Raw genomic sequence first — 18,125 nt, 5'->3', positions numbered from 1 at the left:
TGTATAGCGACAAAAAACATATGACATATGCCAGAAACACCACTTCTAATTTATAGATGAATTATTAAATTAGAAATAGGCGATACAATTTAGTAGAAATTTAGTACAATTGTACGATTTAGTATAAATTTATGCACTCATGAAAGGGTTATTAAAGGATTCAAAGTGATTATTTTCCTTCCTTGTTAAGAATTTCGTAACTATCACACTCTCTATATATTTCATGTGTGATATTCTTCCCGACAAAGTTGCTTTAAAAATACGTTCAAACTTTTGAATTAGATGGAAAATACTCTTATGTTGAATTTTATCATACAAATGCACATTATGGAAATAATTCAAAATCAATCAACATAAAAATTATTTTTATTATCATTTAAATTGTTTTTTACAACATGACATAAACAATTTTAGAATAATTTAACACATTGTTTGCAAACATATAGTAACAACTATTTTCATATAAAAACAATTAATGTAACTACTAATACAAGAACCACCAAGAGAGATAAAATTACATATTGTTATGAGTGCCACGATGACAAGGCATTCCTTATTTTCTGGTTGATCCTTGTATGATACAGCACCACGAAACTGGTTTAACAGTAAGTTTATCACTATTACACTCAGCCTCTAATGTTCAAAAATGGTGCAAGTATATCAAAATAATGTACAAGAACTTAACTTATAAAACTTCCAAGATCCATAACTTGTTGAAATCTGGCAGTCGCTAGCAGTACTGCAGCAGTGTTCTCAACCAAACAGTGGTAACTTACTTAAAATTCGCTATTGTCCACAATAAACTTTTTTCATCAGCACATAATTATTAACAATTAAATACGTATGTACTGTGTACAATTTGATTTTACGTAAACTTCAGTCTTACCAACTTATAGGAAATAACTAAACTAAATATTAAATTAATGGATAACACATGAACATTAGAAATTTTCTCTTAACAAATAATTCTCTGCTGCCTAATTACTTTAGTTGTAAAAAACACAAAAATACGCAAGTAACAATTTTATTCATTACTATTATTGTCTCTAGTGACGACGTGGTAGTTGTTGGAGATGATGGAGTCTAAATCCCCATCCTCATCCGAGAAGTGAGTCAGGACGTGGCTATGGAAGTCCTCAAACTTGGCAGATCTGTGGAACAACTGGTTGCACAGTGACCAGATATGGTCCTCATCGAAGTACTCAAAGTCCTCACCTGCCACACATTACACTTTATTACACAGTTGAACATGTTTAGTAAACTTAACAATTATTCTTGTAAATACTCATTTTAAAAGTAGAAATTGAAATAGGTAATAATGAGAGTAGTTGTTTTTAACCCTTTCAGTGCCAAGCACTTATTTTCACCATCCTCAGCACATGACCACATGGATCGCTGTAGTCTTTAAGAAATGTTTTGGTAATCCGAACCCTGAACAACGTATCTTCAACCATGTACCTTTACAGACAGCTGAAAGCAGTGCTACCATTTACAGCCTGGTTACAAAAGTAAAATATAATGGAAAACCAACAATGCACGACTACAACACTTCTTTTCAAGATTTAGCTGTGGATTTTAAGAGAATGGGACTTAAACATCTTATATGTTCCCCGATAGGATGTCTGGGAGACAATGTTAATTGACTGATTTAATTTTTAACTTGAAAAAAAAATCCAATATGAAAAAAGTACAAAATAATTATTGTGTCCTACTCCCAGAACCCTTACCGTCAGCTATGAAATGGATTGTCACATGACGAATTCAACTACCAAATAACAAAACTTATCAATACCATCTCATCATCCTAATTACAACTATCAAAAAGAAACTTACAGTCTTCAATTCCACAACACACACTGTCAGCAGATATATCAAATAATTGTGATAGTGTGAAAACAGTGCCTGGGGCCCTCACATTTAGTGAGGTCCTAATGCAGAGTGTAAATACAAGTGTATTGTTGAATTAAAAAATAATGTAAATGAAGAAGAAAAAGATACCGCTATTAACATTTTAGTGTTAATAATAGTTTAGATTGTTTACACCAAAACAATCCTTTTTTAAGGCAAACCCAACCTCAAATTTAAAGACATAAAAAATTGTAATAATAATAAATGTGTTGCATTGTTTCACCAGAATATAAGAGGGCTTGAGTCATCAATTGAGTCTCTCAAAATTACTCTTGATGAATTAAATTCAGAAATTATTGTACTTTCAGAACATAAAATGCTTAGAACAACTTCAGAAAGAATAAACATCTTAGATTATAAAGTAACCAGCAGTTTTGGTAAAGAGACATCACATGGAGGGGGTGTGGTCAATTTGGCTAAACCACACTTGAATTTAAAAAAAGTGACTTAATATAAATTGAACAAATGTTTAGCAAAACAATATTTGAATGCTCTTGGTTGAAAATATCCTCCCTCTCAAAAATTCAAATTTACTGGTTGCAGGTTTCTAGGGAAATCCAATTAAATTAAATAAAAAAGAATTAGTTGCAGATTAGGTAAAATGTTTGAAAACCTAACAAATAAATTTGCAGATATAACAGTTCTGGGAGATATAAATACCAACCTGGCAGAACAAGGCCTTGCATCCAAAAATCGTAATACCCTTTTAGTAGCTAATGGTCTATGATAGTTAGTAAATTTTCCAACCAGGGTTACAGAAACACAATTGACAACATATTCACAAATATTGACAAAGAAAGTATCAATATAATACAAATAAACATACAACTGTCCAACCATGATGCTCTATTATTGAGCATTAATTCCTTAGCTCAGAAAAATAAAACCAGAAAACTTTTACTTATTTTAAATGTTTTGTAATAAATAATGAGGTTGGGTAGAATGCTTTAAAAGAGAATATTATAATTATTAAGCTGCATGATAAACTTTTTCATGATCCTGTTACTATATGTGAAAGTTTCAATAATGATTTTATAAATTTTGTTGAGGACAATATTTTAACTTATGTAGATGATAGTAGGGCAAATGGCAATAATTATATAATTGTGACTTACCTACCACAAGTTGTAAAATCTTCAGATGTAACCCAAGCAATGAGAAGGAAACTTTAAAAATAATTAGTAGTAAAAAAAACAAAAGAAGTTCAGACTTTGATGAAATACCGATAAATTTATTAAAAAATGTCCAAGGAAATATTTTATCCAGTAATAATAATCAAACTACTAATTCCAGTACTTTAAAGTTTACTAATAAAAAAACTAGCATCTTTCCTTAAATTAAAGAAGCTAATAGACATTTATCCTAAATCTGGTAAAGAAAATAACGATAGTCTGGATTTGACTAAAGTAGTTATCTCTAACAATCAGTCTACTACCAGCAATAATAGCAGAAGCCATTCAATGTTGTCACCCAAATCGAATAAAAATATCTCAATTGACAAAAAAAGAGCAAGATTATTGAGAAGGCAGTGGCGTGCATCAGCGTTGGAAATACAAGTAACATCTGCTGATTTGGAGGACTGTGATGGTTTGCCAGAAATTCAGGATTCGGAACAAGTGAACTCGAAAAGGGAAAATGAAAATAGTTGTAATAGTTTTGCTGAAGTTAAATACAGAAAGAGTGAATTGAACACTTGGCAAGCTCATCATAGTAGACCTACTAAGATCATGAACAAAAAACTATGATTTTAACCGGACATGCAACTGTGAATAGAGGCTGATAGTTACTCAGAAACATAGACATATTATTATTGTTTATATGCTGGTGTGTGGGTTAATTATTTGGTCCCAAATAAAGATACCAGTAAGGTAAATGGTGAATGTATACATGAAATAAATCAGTAATGTGTAGGCCTACCCTTAATAATGTTAACTGGTTTAACTTATGTCTATGATAATGTAGATGTTGATGCTGTGTTTTCATTATTGTTGATGTGTCAAGTTATTGTTACGTTCTTTATCGTCCTTTTGTCAATGTAGCTAAAAAATCTCACTGTAATCTTAAACCCCAGTATACTTTTCAACTTAACAACATGAGAGCTTATATTTTTAGTGTTACGTGACAGATGGAACTTACTATAGATACTAGGGACAAGATTATTTTAAATAACTTAAAAAAACTGTACAATCAAGAAATTAATAAGTTACAGTAGACTGCTAATGACAACATGATTACAAATGCAAATAATAAATGTAAAACAGCATGAAGAGAGTAGGCCTAGTAATAATATTGTACCTGTAACACCTTACATATTGAATAATTTTTTATTAACCCTAGTAGTAATAGTGTAAATACAAAGTGAAAAGTAATTGACTGTGATACCACCTTAATATCTGTTGTTTCCAAAATGAGCTGTTCACGCAATGAAGACTTGTATGCTATGTCAAATGTAGTTGTAAAAATATTATAGATGTTATAATTATACCTCTTACTTATATAATCAATTGAGTCTCAGTCGAGAGTCAGTTTCCTAGCCGTTTAAAGTTTTCTTAGGATACCCCTATATTTAAGAAAGGAGATCACAAATTACCAGAGAACTACCGTCCTATAACTATATTTCCAATAATTAGTACCCTATTTAATAAGACAACTTTATTATCAATATATAACATACAACGATTTAATTTATCCTTTTTTAGACCAAATCACTCCACTGTAATGGGTGTTAAATCAATTATTGAAGTTGTCTCGCATTGTTTTAAAAATAAGCTGGTAGCTAGAAATAGTCTGATAGATATTTAAAAAGGCTTTTGACGTTGTTACTCACTCTATTTTATGTTAAAAAAACATGAATTTTATGGCTTAACAAATTACAGATAATTAAAGTTACCTAAAAGACAGAAAACAATTGGTTTGTGTTAGTAACTGTTCCTCAGAATTCTTAAGTGTAGTTGCAGAGGTACCCCAAGGCTTTGTTTTAAGACCCTCTTTATTTTTATTATTTATTAACTATTTTAGTTTAAATGTACCATGTTTTTCAATTTTATATGGAGATGATACAACCTTGTTATGTTACAATACTGACAGCACCAAAGTAAAAACCCAGTGTAAAGATTGTTTAGACCAAGCAAAGCTCTGGTTCCCTAAAAATTACCTATGAAAGTAAAACTGAACATACAAAATTGTAATAAGTACTTGGTTAATTGTAGAATTGGTTTATACTAACAAACTGCAATTTTTAATGATATAAGAATTTTAATGCTGTTGTTATTTTTAAATCCATTTATTTTTGTACTTTTTAACTTGCGTCTTAGTTGTAAGTAATTTGATGAAGCCTAGTGTAATTTGTTCCAATTAATAGCTAATAAACTATTAGGTATTTATTAATTAATATTAAATATTAATGATATATAATTAATATGTATATGTATACATATGTATGTATATGTATAATTTTATGTATATGTATATATATATATATATATATATATATATATATATATATATATATATATATATATATCCTATATATATACAGCCGCATGTGAAACTGACTGACTGACTCACTGATATATAGATACAAATTCTAACATAGTTCTAGAAGTGCTGGAGACTTGAAATTTGCCATGCAGGTACCTTTTGCAATATGACCCGGAGGAAAAGTCTGAAAACTGGACATTTTTACTTTTAAACCCCTCAAAAAAATTATTAAAAAAACGCGCATTTTTTACCCTTGCAGGCCTTTTTTGTAAGCCCGATAGCGGGCGAACCGTTGGAGCTAGCTCGGATCTGACGAAAAATAAATGTTCAGGAATGAAGTGAACTACAAAAAAGGTTTAGTGACTTTTTGCTCTATCTTCCATGGTTAAGCGACAAAACGCTCGAACATTTGAAATTCCAGAGATTTTTTCGATAAAAATAATGTTTCGAGGCCGATAGCGGCCGAACCGTTGGTCGTAGCTCAAATCTGATTGACCCAAAAAATTAGCAAATTGGCCGCTCTACAGAAAATGTCCAGTGACTTTTTGCCCTATCCCCATTGGTTTGGCCGAAAAAACGTGATTATGTGAAATTGTTTTGTAATTTTCACGCGAAACTTTTGTTTTTGGGGTCGATAGCGGCGAAAAAATTGGTCGGAGGTCAAAATAAAACAAAGGTTAGATTTATGAAATAATATAATCTACAAAAAAGGTTTAGTGACCTTTTACTATATCACCATTAGTTTGACCGCAAAACTCGATTAAATGAAAATATTTGGAAATTTTCGCCTACAAATTTACATTCCGGGCTTGATAGCGGCTCAACGGTTTGGTCGTAACTCAAAACAAATTTTAAACGGAGGATTTAGGAAATCACGTGATCTAAAAAAAAGTTCGGTAACATTTTGCCCTATCATTAACGGTTTTGGCCGCATAACGCGTTTTAACCTTTTGATTTTTTTGAGTTTTACGTGAGATTTTGTTTTCTGGGATCTATTTCAGACAAAATATTAGTTCTAGCCCAGATTAAAAATTTGATTTTAATACAAAATAATGCGATCTACACAAAAGGTTCAGTGATTTTTTTACTCTATCTTCCATGATTTAGCCGTAAAACGTGATTATATTGAAAACTTTACTTAAAAACTTACTTTTCGTGCTCGATAGTGGCCGAACCGTTGGCCCTAGCTTAAATGTAAAACTTTTTGTAAGTAGCTATTGATAGGATCTACATAAAAGGCCCAGCAGCTTTCTATCGTTTATATTTCCGTAAGCCTGATAAATGCTCTAAATGGCTAATTCTTTGTCGTCACTTTTAGGTGTTTTAAATTTTGCAACTATAATTAGTGCGATTCATGCTGGTTCCATATTGACCTTGTATTACTACGTTAACGAGTGACTAAAACCCCCCTCCACATCGGGAGTTGGCTGAGCGTTAGTGAAGCTTCAATAGTAGATAGGGACAGAGTGTTTTTTTATGAAATATTAGTTCATTGACAAAACTCTGGCGTGGAATGATAATTTCCGAAGTATTTTAAACCCCATGATCAACGTTTTATTTTGATAAAAATTCCTCGTGCCCAGACACAAATTTACTAGAAAAGTAATACGCGTTCTTTAACCCCCGAGAACATAAACCCCATCTCCCGGGAATTTCTTGGTTGATGAACTCCTGATTAAATTAAACTATCTGTTTACACAACAGCTGACCAGTGCAGACTTTTATCCCAAGCATTGTACCAACTAAACCAGGGATAGTAGCTAAATTAAATTTCCGACACGAATGGTCCAGTCACTTTTTGTCGTATCTCTAACGGTTAAACCGTAAAATGCCATTAAAGTCTAAACTTTGATTAAAACTGAAAAAATTCAATAAAATAGGTCGAATTTATTTCCAAATTCCCCTTATCCCCGAATTTGGCCAACACCCGAAAGGGGGCCAGGGGTGTGTCATTAACCCCCGGTAACATTAACCCCCCTCTCCGGGGATTTCCTAGTATGACCTGATAACCTCTTTAGTACATTAAACCCCCTGATATGTTAATCCCCACCGGTAACATTAAATCCCCCCTCAGGAATTTCCTGGCATGACTTCATGTCCAAATTTTACTAATCACCAAATCTCTTAACCCTGGTTGATGAACTCCTGATTAAATTAAACCCCCTGATCAACTTAATAATCTGATAAAGGTAGTTTTTAATTTATTTACACTAAATCTGTTTACACAACAGCTGACCAGTGCAGACTTTTATCCCAAGCGTTGTACGTACCGACTAAGCCATAGGTCGTAGCTCAAATCCGAGGGTGGAATCAAAAATTAAATTTCCGACACGAATGGTGTAGTCACTTTTTGTCGTATCTCTAACGGTTAACCCGTGAAATGCCAATAAAGTCAAAACTTTGATTACAACTAAAAAATTCAATAAAATAGGTCTAATTTAATTCCGAATTCCGCTTATCCCCGAATTTAGCCAACATTGGAAAGGGGGCCTGGGGTGTCATTAACCCCTGGTAACATTAACCCCCCCCCCGGAAGTATCTGGTATGACCAGATAACCTCCTGAATAAATTAAACCCCCTGATGTCTTAACCCCTGGTAAGATTAAAACCCCCTCCATGGAATTTCCTGGCATGACCTCATGTCAGAATTTTACCAATCATCAAATCCCTCTTATCCCCGAATTTAAGGCACTTACTTTGGAGGCCTGGGGGCGTAGCCCCCAGCGAGCCGAAGGCGAGTATATATATATAAAAAATATACATAAAAATGACTTCATGGGCTTTTAACAATTGCCATAATCATAATCCAATGCCATAATTGATAAAAACTAAATTTATTACGAGATTTAAGCGTGCCTTAGAAAAATTTGTTAGCCAAACTCAAACAACAAAGTTTTATTATAGCAGCAGTACAATTTGTTGAGAGGTATACAATAATAATACACACATTACATACATAATTTAAAACGTATTAAATCATGTTTTTAGAAATTACTTTATATCCTTATAACAATTTTTAATCTTGAAATATTTCTAGATCATGGAGTTTCTACAGTTTTGAAAGTGTTATGAGTTTATAAGAGTTTGAAACATACCTTTTATTCTATATGTGCCAGATGGAATATAAGTATAAGTAGGCCTAAGTATCAAGTCATACATTTATGAAAAGTATGGAAATATGGTGGTCAATTTTATAAAATTTCCACCAAAATATCATGCTAAGTTAATGTTAGGATTATTTTGTAAATATTTTCACTAAGATATAAATATAAATTGTACAATGTTATGTCCTCTTTTATGAAATTGTATTGTTTGAGAAATGAACTTAAGAGGAATATTGTTTTATAGTGTCAAAATTCTCAATACACTACTTGAAATCCTAGGTAACATTGTTTTCCTTTTCCTACAGAGAATTAATAATTTAAAAAATAAAAGGAGAGCTCAATATAGTCATTATCACAGTCATATTTCTTTATTAAAATATTCTTCAAGAACAGTAATAGTGTCACATGTAATATCATGGCCAACTGAAGGAGGCCAATCTGTGTACCTCGAAGAAAAATTTCCTCAGAGTTGAAAGTTTTCCCTATAAATAAACCTCATAGGCGTCATCGGTCCTCAAAAACTTTGCTAACTGTTATTTTTAAGCAGGTTTGACTCCATGATTAATAAATAATCTCAGCATTATTCTATCTAGGAAACTCAGAAGGTACACAGCTAACATTTATTATTTGAGTAACCTGTGCCAAACTGCATGTAGCCTATTTCTTTGCTATTTCTTTGGCAATTTGAGTTATTGATCCTCAATAGATTTTGTAAGATGTTAACTGAAGTTTTTCGTGATAAATACTTTAACAGTATTTGGCATTAAAAGAACTTTAAAATCTACTTTTCAATCATCAGTTTTAGTTATTTCTTGACTTGCTGATATTTCCGAGAATTATAATTGTGATAGCAATGTTCTGAAGTGGTGTATATAGGAAAACTACAATATAGGATAAAAACACTGGTGCACAGAGCAGCTATTATTATAAAACATGGACCACAAACGGATTGTATTAGAGATTGAGATTGTATTTAATCTGTTCATAGTCTAACTAAGATGTGATGAGAAATAACTTACCTGCACCAACTCTGTTATCTCACATATCTTCAGGCGGTTCACAGACTTGTGCCTGGTTCTGACTTGTGTTTGCTGTCCCATTTCCTGTTTTTTCATTATTCTGGCACTTCTTGCACGGCAAACCAGCATCTATGAAACAAGTCTTGATTATCACACATGAATTTAACGATTAACCCTTGGCACACCACTAATAAATCCATTAACTTTACTATGTGACTGACAAAAGACACATTGTTAAACACAAGACTAATAGGGTACTCAATGATAGCAGAATACTGCAGAAAACACCATCAGAAGGGAGGAGTTGCTATATTCACAAATGACACTTTAAAATGTCAAATTGAAACAATTGACACTTAGGAATACAGTATGGAAATGATATGTGAAGTAGCAATTGCTAAGATTGAACTTGGCAAGTACACTCTCTACCTAGTTGGGGTTTACAGGACTAAAGGAAACTTGGAGGCGGGTCTGGATGTTGTATCTGACCAACTAACAAGCCAGTAGTAATCATGGGTGACATTAATATTGACAGCAAGGCAAAAAAGAATGACTACATTCTATGACAGAAATCTTGACTAGTTACAACATCCAGAGACTGGACCTCACATACACTAGAATCACACCAACCTCCAGAACATCCATAGACTATGTATGCACTAAGCTGCAGCTAGAAAAGCTTCACGTTAAGGTTTTAAACACAGCAATCTCAGACCACACAGGACAGCTATGTACCATCAACTTGGATAACTACTTACCCCCACCACCATTGGCCGAACGCAGAAACATGAGTACAAGAAATTTGCCTAAGTTAAAAGCTCTCCTTCACAGTAAAACTGGACAGCAGTCTACAGCTCAACGAATGCAGAGGAGTCTTACAACAGTTTTAGCGGTATTCTTTCTAACACAATAAATATGACATGCCCTATAACAAAAATGAGAATAAAAACAAAACGAAATAAACAAATTCTGACTGACCCCATAGCAACGTAGTTGAGGAGACATTACATTGAAGCTCAAGACTTACACAATATAACTGGAAGTGAGATTGACAAAAATAATGCAGCTCAATTTAAAAAAGAATATGACCTTAGGCTCCCCTGAGACGACAAGAAAACATTGATGTGATAACCGTGGCAGATAACAAATCAAAGGCCATATGGAAAATTATAAATTCAGAAAGGAAGTCAAAAGAGGATAAGCCCCTGCCCTTAGCATTAGATATACAGGTAGAACTGATAAGTGACCCAGTCAAAATTGCAGAACATTTCAACAGCTTTTTCATAAATATAGCCGATGACACAATACAATATCAAAACCAAGACAGTGTTCAAAGAATACTATCAGACGCAAATTCAGATATTCCAAATTTAATACTACAACCGACATCCCTAGAAGAGGTAGACAAACTAATACGATCATTGAAAACCAAAACCTCAGCTGGATATGACAAGTGTCTCTACAAAATTGTTGAAAATATGTAAAGAAGAAATAGCTGGTCCTCTAGTGAATTTCATTAACAAATCTTTCACTTCTGGAACATTTCCATCTGCCTTAAAAATAGCTACAGTTTATCCGAAGCTCAAACAAGGAAACACCAACCAAATTGCTAGCTAACAGCCGATATCACTGATACCAACTTTTTTCAAAGTTATGGACGACAAGAAAACATTGATGTGATAACCGTGGCAGATAACAAATCAAAGGCAATATGGAAAATTATAAATTCAGAAAGGAAGTCAAAAGAGGATAAGCCCCTGCCCTTAGCATTAGATATACAGGGAGAACTGATAAGTGACCCAGTCAAAATTGCAGAACATTTCAACAACTTTTTCATAAATATAGCCGATGACACAATACAATATCAAAACCAAGACAGTGTTCAAAGAATACTATCAGACGCAAATCCAGATATTCCAAATTTAATACTACAACCGACATCCCTAGAAGAGGTAGACAAACTAATACGATCATTGAAAACCAAAACCTCAGCTGGATATGACAAGTGTCTCTACAAAATTGTTGAGAATATGTAAAGAAGAAATAGTTGGTCCTCTAGTGAATTTCATTAACAAATCTTTCACTTCTGGAACATTTCCATCTGCTTTAAAAATAGCTACAGTTTATCCGAAGCTCAAACAAGGAAACACCAACCAAATTGCTAGCTATCAGCCGATATCACTGATACCAACGTTTTTCAAAGTTATGGAAAAATTATTTTTGAGCAGATTACTACAACACTTGTCAATCAACCAACTGCTTACACCACAAAAACACGGTTTTCAGACTGGAAGATCAACAACAACAGCATTTATTAGCCTTGTCGAATTCCTAACAGATCAACTGGAAGAAGGCAACACAGTTACTACTATCCTGCTTGACTACTCTAAGACCTTCGACTGCTTTAGCCATACACATCTTTTAGACAAACTGACAAATCTTGGAGTGAAAGGACAATCATACAACTGGATAAAAAGCTACCTAACAGAACGAAGACAAATTGTTGAAATAAACCACACCAGCAAGGGATTAACACAACAGATAAAATCACTTCCACAGATCATTAATCGTGGTGTATCACAAAGATCTGTACTAGGGCCTATTTTGTTTATTTTATACACAAATGACTTCCCTAGTTACATGCAAGACTATAGCCATACACCGATGTATGCTGACGATACAGTCCTTCTCCTTGGTAAAAAAGAACCAAAACAACTTGAAATAGCAGCATACACCGCACTAAACAAGGCAATACAATACAGCCAAGGAAATGATCTTGTTATAAATGCGAATAAAACGAAGCGGCTGGTCCTAGGAAAACACAAAGAAACAACAGGAAGAATACTAAATCTGGAGAAAACTACTACTTCAAAGTACCTGGGTATATTAATTGATGACCCTTAATTGATTCCCTTTGCAAGAAGCCCAGCACAGCACTGTATGTAATCCTTAAAATAAAAAATATTAGTGACACAGTAACAGCAAAGATAGCTTACTACGTTCTCAATGAATCGAACCTCCGGTACGGGATTGCGGCATGGGGGGGGGCACTACAACAAACAACTTGCAGCAGCTCCTTGTCCACCAAAAAAGAACAATCGGAGTTCTAAAGGGTCTCCAGCCTAAAGAATCCTGTCGTCAAGCCTTTGCAGAGTTGAAAATACTCACTGTAGTGAATCTTTACATCCTGGAAGCAGTCTCTTTTCTTCACCTCAAGTCACCCGAAGCAGCAAGAACCGGTGCCCAAATTCACAGCTACAACACCAGACATGCCTCTAGCTACCAACACCCTGCACACGCTGGAGCCAAGTTATGGAATGCCCTTCCAGAGAACCTGAAGAAGACCAGCAGGCTGCAGTTTGGACAACTCCTGAAGTGATATGCTCCTGAAGGCTACAAGAACATCCTTTATACCAACTGGATGAATTTTATCAATGGACTGACAATGCCTAACCACTGAATTTTAACATGTATTTCTATGACCCTTGTCCTTATCTCTATAATAATGTACAAAATAATGTCAATAAGCAATAAATAAAAAATATAATGCCAAGACAAGTAAACAAATTTTGTTTCTTTAAATTCAAAGCTAATTATTATTATAGCTAAATCATAAAAGTTAAAACCAAAAAAACGTATAAAACAGGGCATTTTACTTAAAATTAGCGTAGCTATTGATAAAAATAAAAAAGAACTATTTACAAAATTGTTTATTTTAAATAAATTGTAACTTCATTGCAAAATGTAATTAAACTGAAAGTTTAACACTACCACAAGATGAGCAATAATGAGATACATAGTAGAGGTGCGCTTGTGACAACCGAAAAAGCACTAATACACGCCACGGATATGGCTCTGTAGGAGATGCAGAACTGACAAGCAGACAGTCAAAATTAGTCAAAGAGCGCTCACCTCCCACCTGCAGAGTGAAGGTCGTTTACAAATACTTCCTTGGCAACCGCGATAAGCACGGAGCGAGCACCAGGCATTTCGAATGCCTTTTGTGAACTAAACAACTCTCCAAGAGACATAATCTATAATAACAGATATAACTATATTTGGTGTTTTGGTCAAAGTCAGCTATTATAATATATCCGTCTAAGACGTGGAAAAGAAAAAGAAAAATTAATTGACTGCCCCCTATCCTCACATCTCGGATGTGTCATTGCCAAAAAGGTTATACCAAAATCCCAAAATCCATTTTATATTGTGTCATACTTTTAATACATATAAAAGAAAACTTGTAAATATATTATAAAACTTAAGCAAATACATTACGCAAACTAGACAGGAAACAGGTTTACAGGATACAAGTGGAAATATGACAATGATCTTTCTGTTATATGAAACATTATATCTCGGTTAAGGCATTGCTATTGTAAGGCATTACCAATACCTCTGTATAACCGTGATGGATGGCATGTATATCCATGAAGAACAGTCATTATATTATACACCACATACTCATCTCAAGTACTGCATTGCACCTACAAATATACTGAATAGTGATGGTACTCCAATAGGTGCGTATATTGACAACTAACTACAAAATGCATTCCCACCTCCCCCTCCCCACACTGGTACATTATTTTTACCTCCGTAAAGTTCCTTGGTGTATTAATATAGCTCAGATAAAGGATGATTATTATGAAGTATATAACCCTTTAATTTCCCCCTCAAAGTGTTGACTTTAAACACTTTTAAGGAACTAGAGTTTCAGGAAATGTTCACTAATGCACAGACCGTAAAGGGGTATATTACAAAATTTAGCTACCGTCGATAAATTTTGTATTTAATATTATAAGATTTTTCAAAGTAAAACTAATTATTGTTTTAAAAACTTAATGAGCGATTTCATTTGCAATGCCTTAGACCAAAACTTTTCAAACTTGCAAACTTCAATATGTTAACAAATCCTAAGATACCAGTGAGCAGAATGTCTGAATGGAAATTTTTGGAACACATGCCGGTCACTAATGCCGTTCCTTAATGGTCTTTTCATTATTAAAAGGGCAAAATGAAGTGAAAAAATAAAAAGTAATTATTTAGTTACTTTAATCAAGTTCAGTATAGTATGGATCACTGTCATTATTCGGTTCGATGTTAAAAAATGAAGGTGAATGGAAGAAGTAGCCTACTTACTTTTGACCAATGCGGTGAGAGTCGCTAAGGTGGCTCTGAGGCCGGCCTGCTGCTTCAACAACTGTTTTTTCTGTTCCCGCATATTCTCCATCACCTTACGCAGATCCTGCGCTACCTCTTCTTGCTCGGTCAAGCCTGTCCCCAGAGTGAAATTACAATCCTCTAAGCTCAGCATTCCAGTTTGTAAAGCCGACATCTGCAATCACACATTCCAGTGTGCTACTAATGTCAAACCGAAAACATCACTACTTTTTTCAAAAGCTGATTTCTTAGGGATAAGAATTTTCAGGGTTGTATTTAAGACTGAACAACAAATCAATCACAACTGAAGTTCAACTATAAGAGTTGTACATGCGTGACAGCAATAACTTCAAGGTTTTCCAGAGGAAGAGTTGATTGACATGAGTATCAAATGCCATTGTCACCTACCCAAAGAATCACATGATAGTGTACGGATGAAGGACCGTAGACTCTAAATGGTGGTTGTAAAAACGTAGTCCTGTTCACTCTTAGGGCATTTTTCCTGTTATCCCCATATCAGTTAGGTGAGGATCAAATGCCGTTGCAGGCTGACAAGAAATCAATGATAGTGTATGGATAAAGGACCATAGACTCTAACTGGTTGCAAAAATGTATTAATGTTCACCCGTATAAACAATCCCACTCTTATCCCCCATGATATCTAAATTCAAAATGTTCCAGAGTATGATTTGAATTGAATTGGTATCAAATGCCACTGCTGGCTGAACCAGAATTGTGTAATAATGCATGCTAAATGCTTAAATATGCCGTAAAAAATTATTATTCTTATTATTAAAATATTTTCTTCCTTATGAATGAAAAATTATCTGAGTTGTAACGTTTAAACCTATTCACTAAAAGGATAACACAATTTCGGACATTTGTCATCATTAAATGTTACAAGAATAAAACAATCCAGACATCCTCTTCTTCGGGAGTCACAAGAAACAATTAATTAATAGGGAAGGAAACATTCATCTAGATGTGTTTTAACCTTGGCCTGTGTATTGTTGTATTGCCCTATTTTGATTTGTGTTTGCTTCTCTATGTATTAAGTGTTTTCTACATGTGAAAAAGAGAATAGATTTCAATCCTCAAAAAGTAATGATATACTTTTGTAACATTAACAATGGCTAAAGTCCGAAATCCTGTTATTTTGAAATTTACCATCATCAACAATAAATTTTAAACAATGAACAGTTCTTAATTCATAATACATGCTATCTGGTCACACCGCTGCTCCAGTTCAATGTTTTCTCCAATAATGCTACTAATAATCTTCAATGAAATTTCTTCCAAACTTCCATCTTTTTCATCTGAAAAATAAGATAAAGTTACATACCAGCAGTTTTACAAACCTGAGATTAAATATCAATTTCACTTCAATTGCTTTGCACTGAAAATTTGTACCGAATTTGCTCAATAGTAGCATGCGAGACTTATAATTAAAGTAGACTCACTCTGCACTTGACTCAGTCTATTCTCAGGTACCCTCTCTCAGTTGATCATTCAGTGAGAAAACTAAAACGGCGTTTGGGAATCATACATGGTTTGGAAGTTAATTTAATAAAAAAGACAGCCACACACACGCACATCCACACATATCTATATAAACAGAAAATAATCATACAACTTGAAACAGTACCATGTTAACAACACAATTCACTCTATCTGATTTTAATCACTTACTTTTACTTTGGAGAAAGTTTAGTTCTTCAGCCTTACATTCATATGAAAACTAAACCTTAATAGGAATAGGAATTTATTTTTTACTTCATTTGTACACATGCAGGTTATAGAGAAATCTTTGCCAAATATTTCACTAAAGACATCACAACATACAAAAATATTACTTCACAAGTATACGCTATCTTCCTAATTTACCGTCTAAGCTAAATGCTATGCTTAATAATACATAGCTGATAATAGTTTACGTTAATTACCGGATTTTAAATTTACGTGGCTATTGGCTTTAACAGATATCCGTGGGTAGGTGTTTTACATGGTACTAGCTTCATAATATTTTATCCAAAAGTAACATATATTGTAACTAGAGTTTAATTTCAGAAGATCTTTGTGCATAACAAAAAGGTTAAGTGCGAGAACACAAGTGAAAGTGAAATACGGTCATCTTACTCTACTGAAGATGGCAACGAAGCAGACTTGGACGGTGAATCTAGGTCTACAGTCTATAGCTAATGTTTAAGGTAAGCTTCGTTCATAATCCTTCTTAGAGCCTATTAAACATCAGAATACTAACACCGAAATATTGTGTTAATAGACAGATAAATCAAAACCAAACTATTGGACGGACCAACAGTGTGTTGAGTTTTGAGCAATAGAACCAGAGCTAGCATATGAAACCTACAGATATGTTTCAAATTTAGGTTCTGCTAAAATTTCCATGAAATTCAACCACAAAATTATTTAAAAATTGCCTTTCTAAACCAGAAAAATTACAAATCCACTGGAAGATTAGAGGATAAAGCCAACTATTTTGCAAAGAAGAAGTCTTACGATCTCAGCCTTAGAAAACTCACAATGAGGAGTTTATTTCAGAATCATCTAATAATAATAAGACTATCTGAAGGGTGATACATTCAGAACGGGTTTCCAAAAAGCCAATTACAGATTCATCATGGTCTCTCAAAGTGAAGAACGAAACTATTCTAAGCTGTACTGAGCCTATATTGAAATAGGTTTTTTGTGAGTGCCACTGAGGAAGCTCTTAGGTTATATGTGTCAATAAGAGGAAATGTTAGCTACATAAAAAAGACGACCACATCTGCTCCTTTTACATCTTCAATCTACTAGGAAGTACAGGAAATGCAGGAAATGAGATGCATCATCAACTGTGTTAATCAAATCTTCAGTAGGGGTTGATGACATATCATCACAAGTCTTGTCAACATGAACTTATGGTTCAACTGATTAATTTATTAAGCAAGTCCTTTCTTCAAGGAGTGTTCCCTACAAAAATTATAACACCAAAGGTCAACAATTTATAGTGGAATGTCTAGTTTACAGGCTTAACTTGTATATAGATAAGTCTATCCTGGAAAGGTAGATTCATCTTTAACATAGGTAATTTTTAATGCAAACTGGGTCCACCTGCGGTACATTTCACACCCTATTTTTTCTGGCTCTAGACACTCCATCAACATAATTCTTTTACTAAATTGTTAAAGAATAATTACACTACAAAAAATACTCAACATCCTGCACCTTTAACGTAATATTTATAACGCAAATACAAACTAGACACTACAAAAGTTATGAACTGGACTCTTAAGATTATTTATAAATATGATTTAACACTATTTTACAGAAAAAATATATTATTAAAAACACAATTATACAACGATAAACGATAACAAATATTGCATGACAAGAGGTGACACAGGAGCGAAAGATGAACAAAATGAGCTACGGTCATTAAATTTGTAAACTG

At 33.6% G+C, this 18,125-nt stretch overlaps 1 protein-coding gene across 1 annotated transcript; it reads right to left on the bottom strand.

Moving 5' to 3' along the window:
* Positions 1–1,024: 1,024 nt before the first annotated feature.
* On the bottom strand, positions 1,025–14,989 carry LOC124369557. Its single transcript, XM_046827585.1, has 4 exons — positions 14,654–14,989; positions 9,535–9,640; positions 1,834–1,856; positions 1,025–1,215 (listed from the first exon to the last, which is right to left on the bottom strand). The coding sequence occupies exons 1-4, from the start codon at positions 14,847–14,849 to the stop codon at positions 1,025–1,027; spliced, it is 516 nt and encodes a 171-aa protein (XP_046683541.1). The 5' UTR covers positions 14,850–14,989.
* Positions 14,990–18,125: the final 3,136 nt, after the last annotated feature.

This window comes from Homalodisca vitripennis, chromosome X, assembly GCF_021130785.1.
Source record: "Homalodisca vitripennis isolate AUS2020 chromosome X, UT_GWSS_2.1, whole genome shotgun sequence".
In the NCBI taxonomy this organism is placed as follows: Eukaryota; Metazoa; Arthropoda; class Insecta; order Hemiptera; family Cicadellidae; genus Homalodisca; species Homalodisca vitripennis.
The sequence above is the reverse complement of the archived record's forward strand: the minus strand, read 5'-3'. Positions and strand labels throughout refer to the sequence as shown.

What these genes read in the sequence shown, in the direction of transcription:
- LOC124369557 (XM_046827585.1), bottom strand. Translation starts at nt 14,849, where the DNA reads ATGTCGGCTTTACAAACTGGAATGCTGAGCTTAGAGGATTGTAATTTC. An exon ending in TCTCACCGCATTGGTCAAAA is followed by an intron (nt 9,641 to 14,653) that starts GTAAGTAGGCTA and finishes CTTGTTTCATAG; the next exon opens with ATGCTGGTTTGCCGTGCAAG. An exon ending in GTGTTGTGGAATTGAAGACT is followed by an intron (nt 1,216 to 1,833) that starts GTAAGTTTCTTT and finishes AATGTGTGGCAG; the next exon opens with GTGAGGACTTTGAGTACTTC.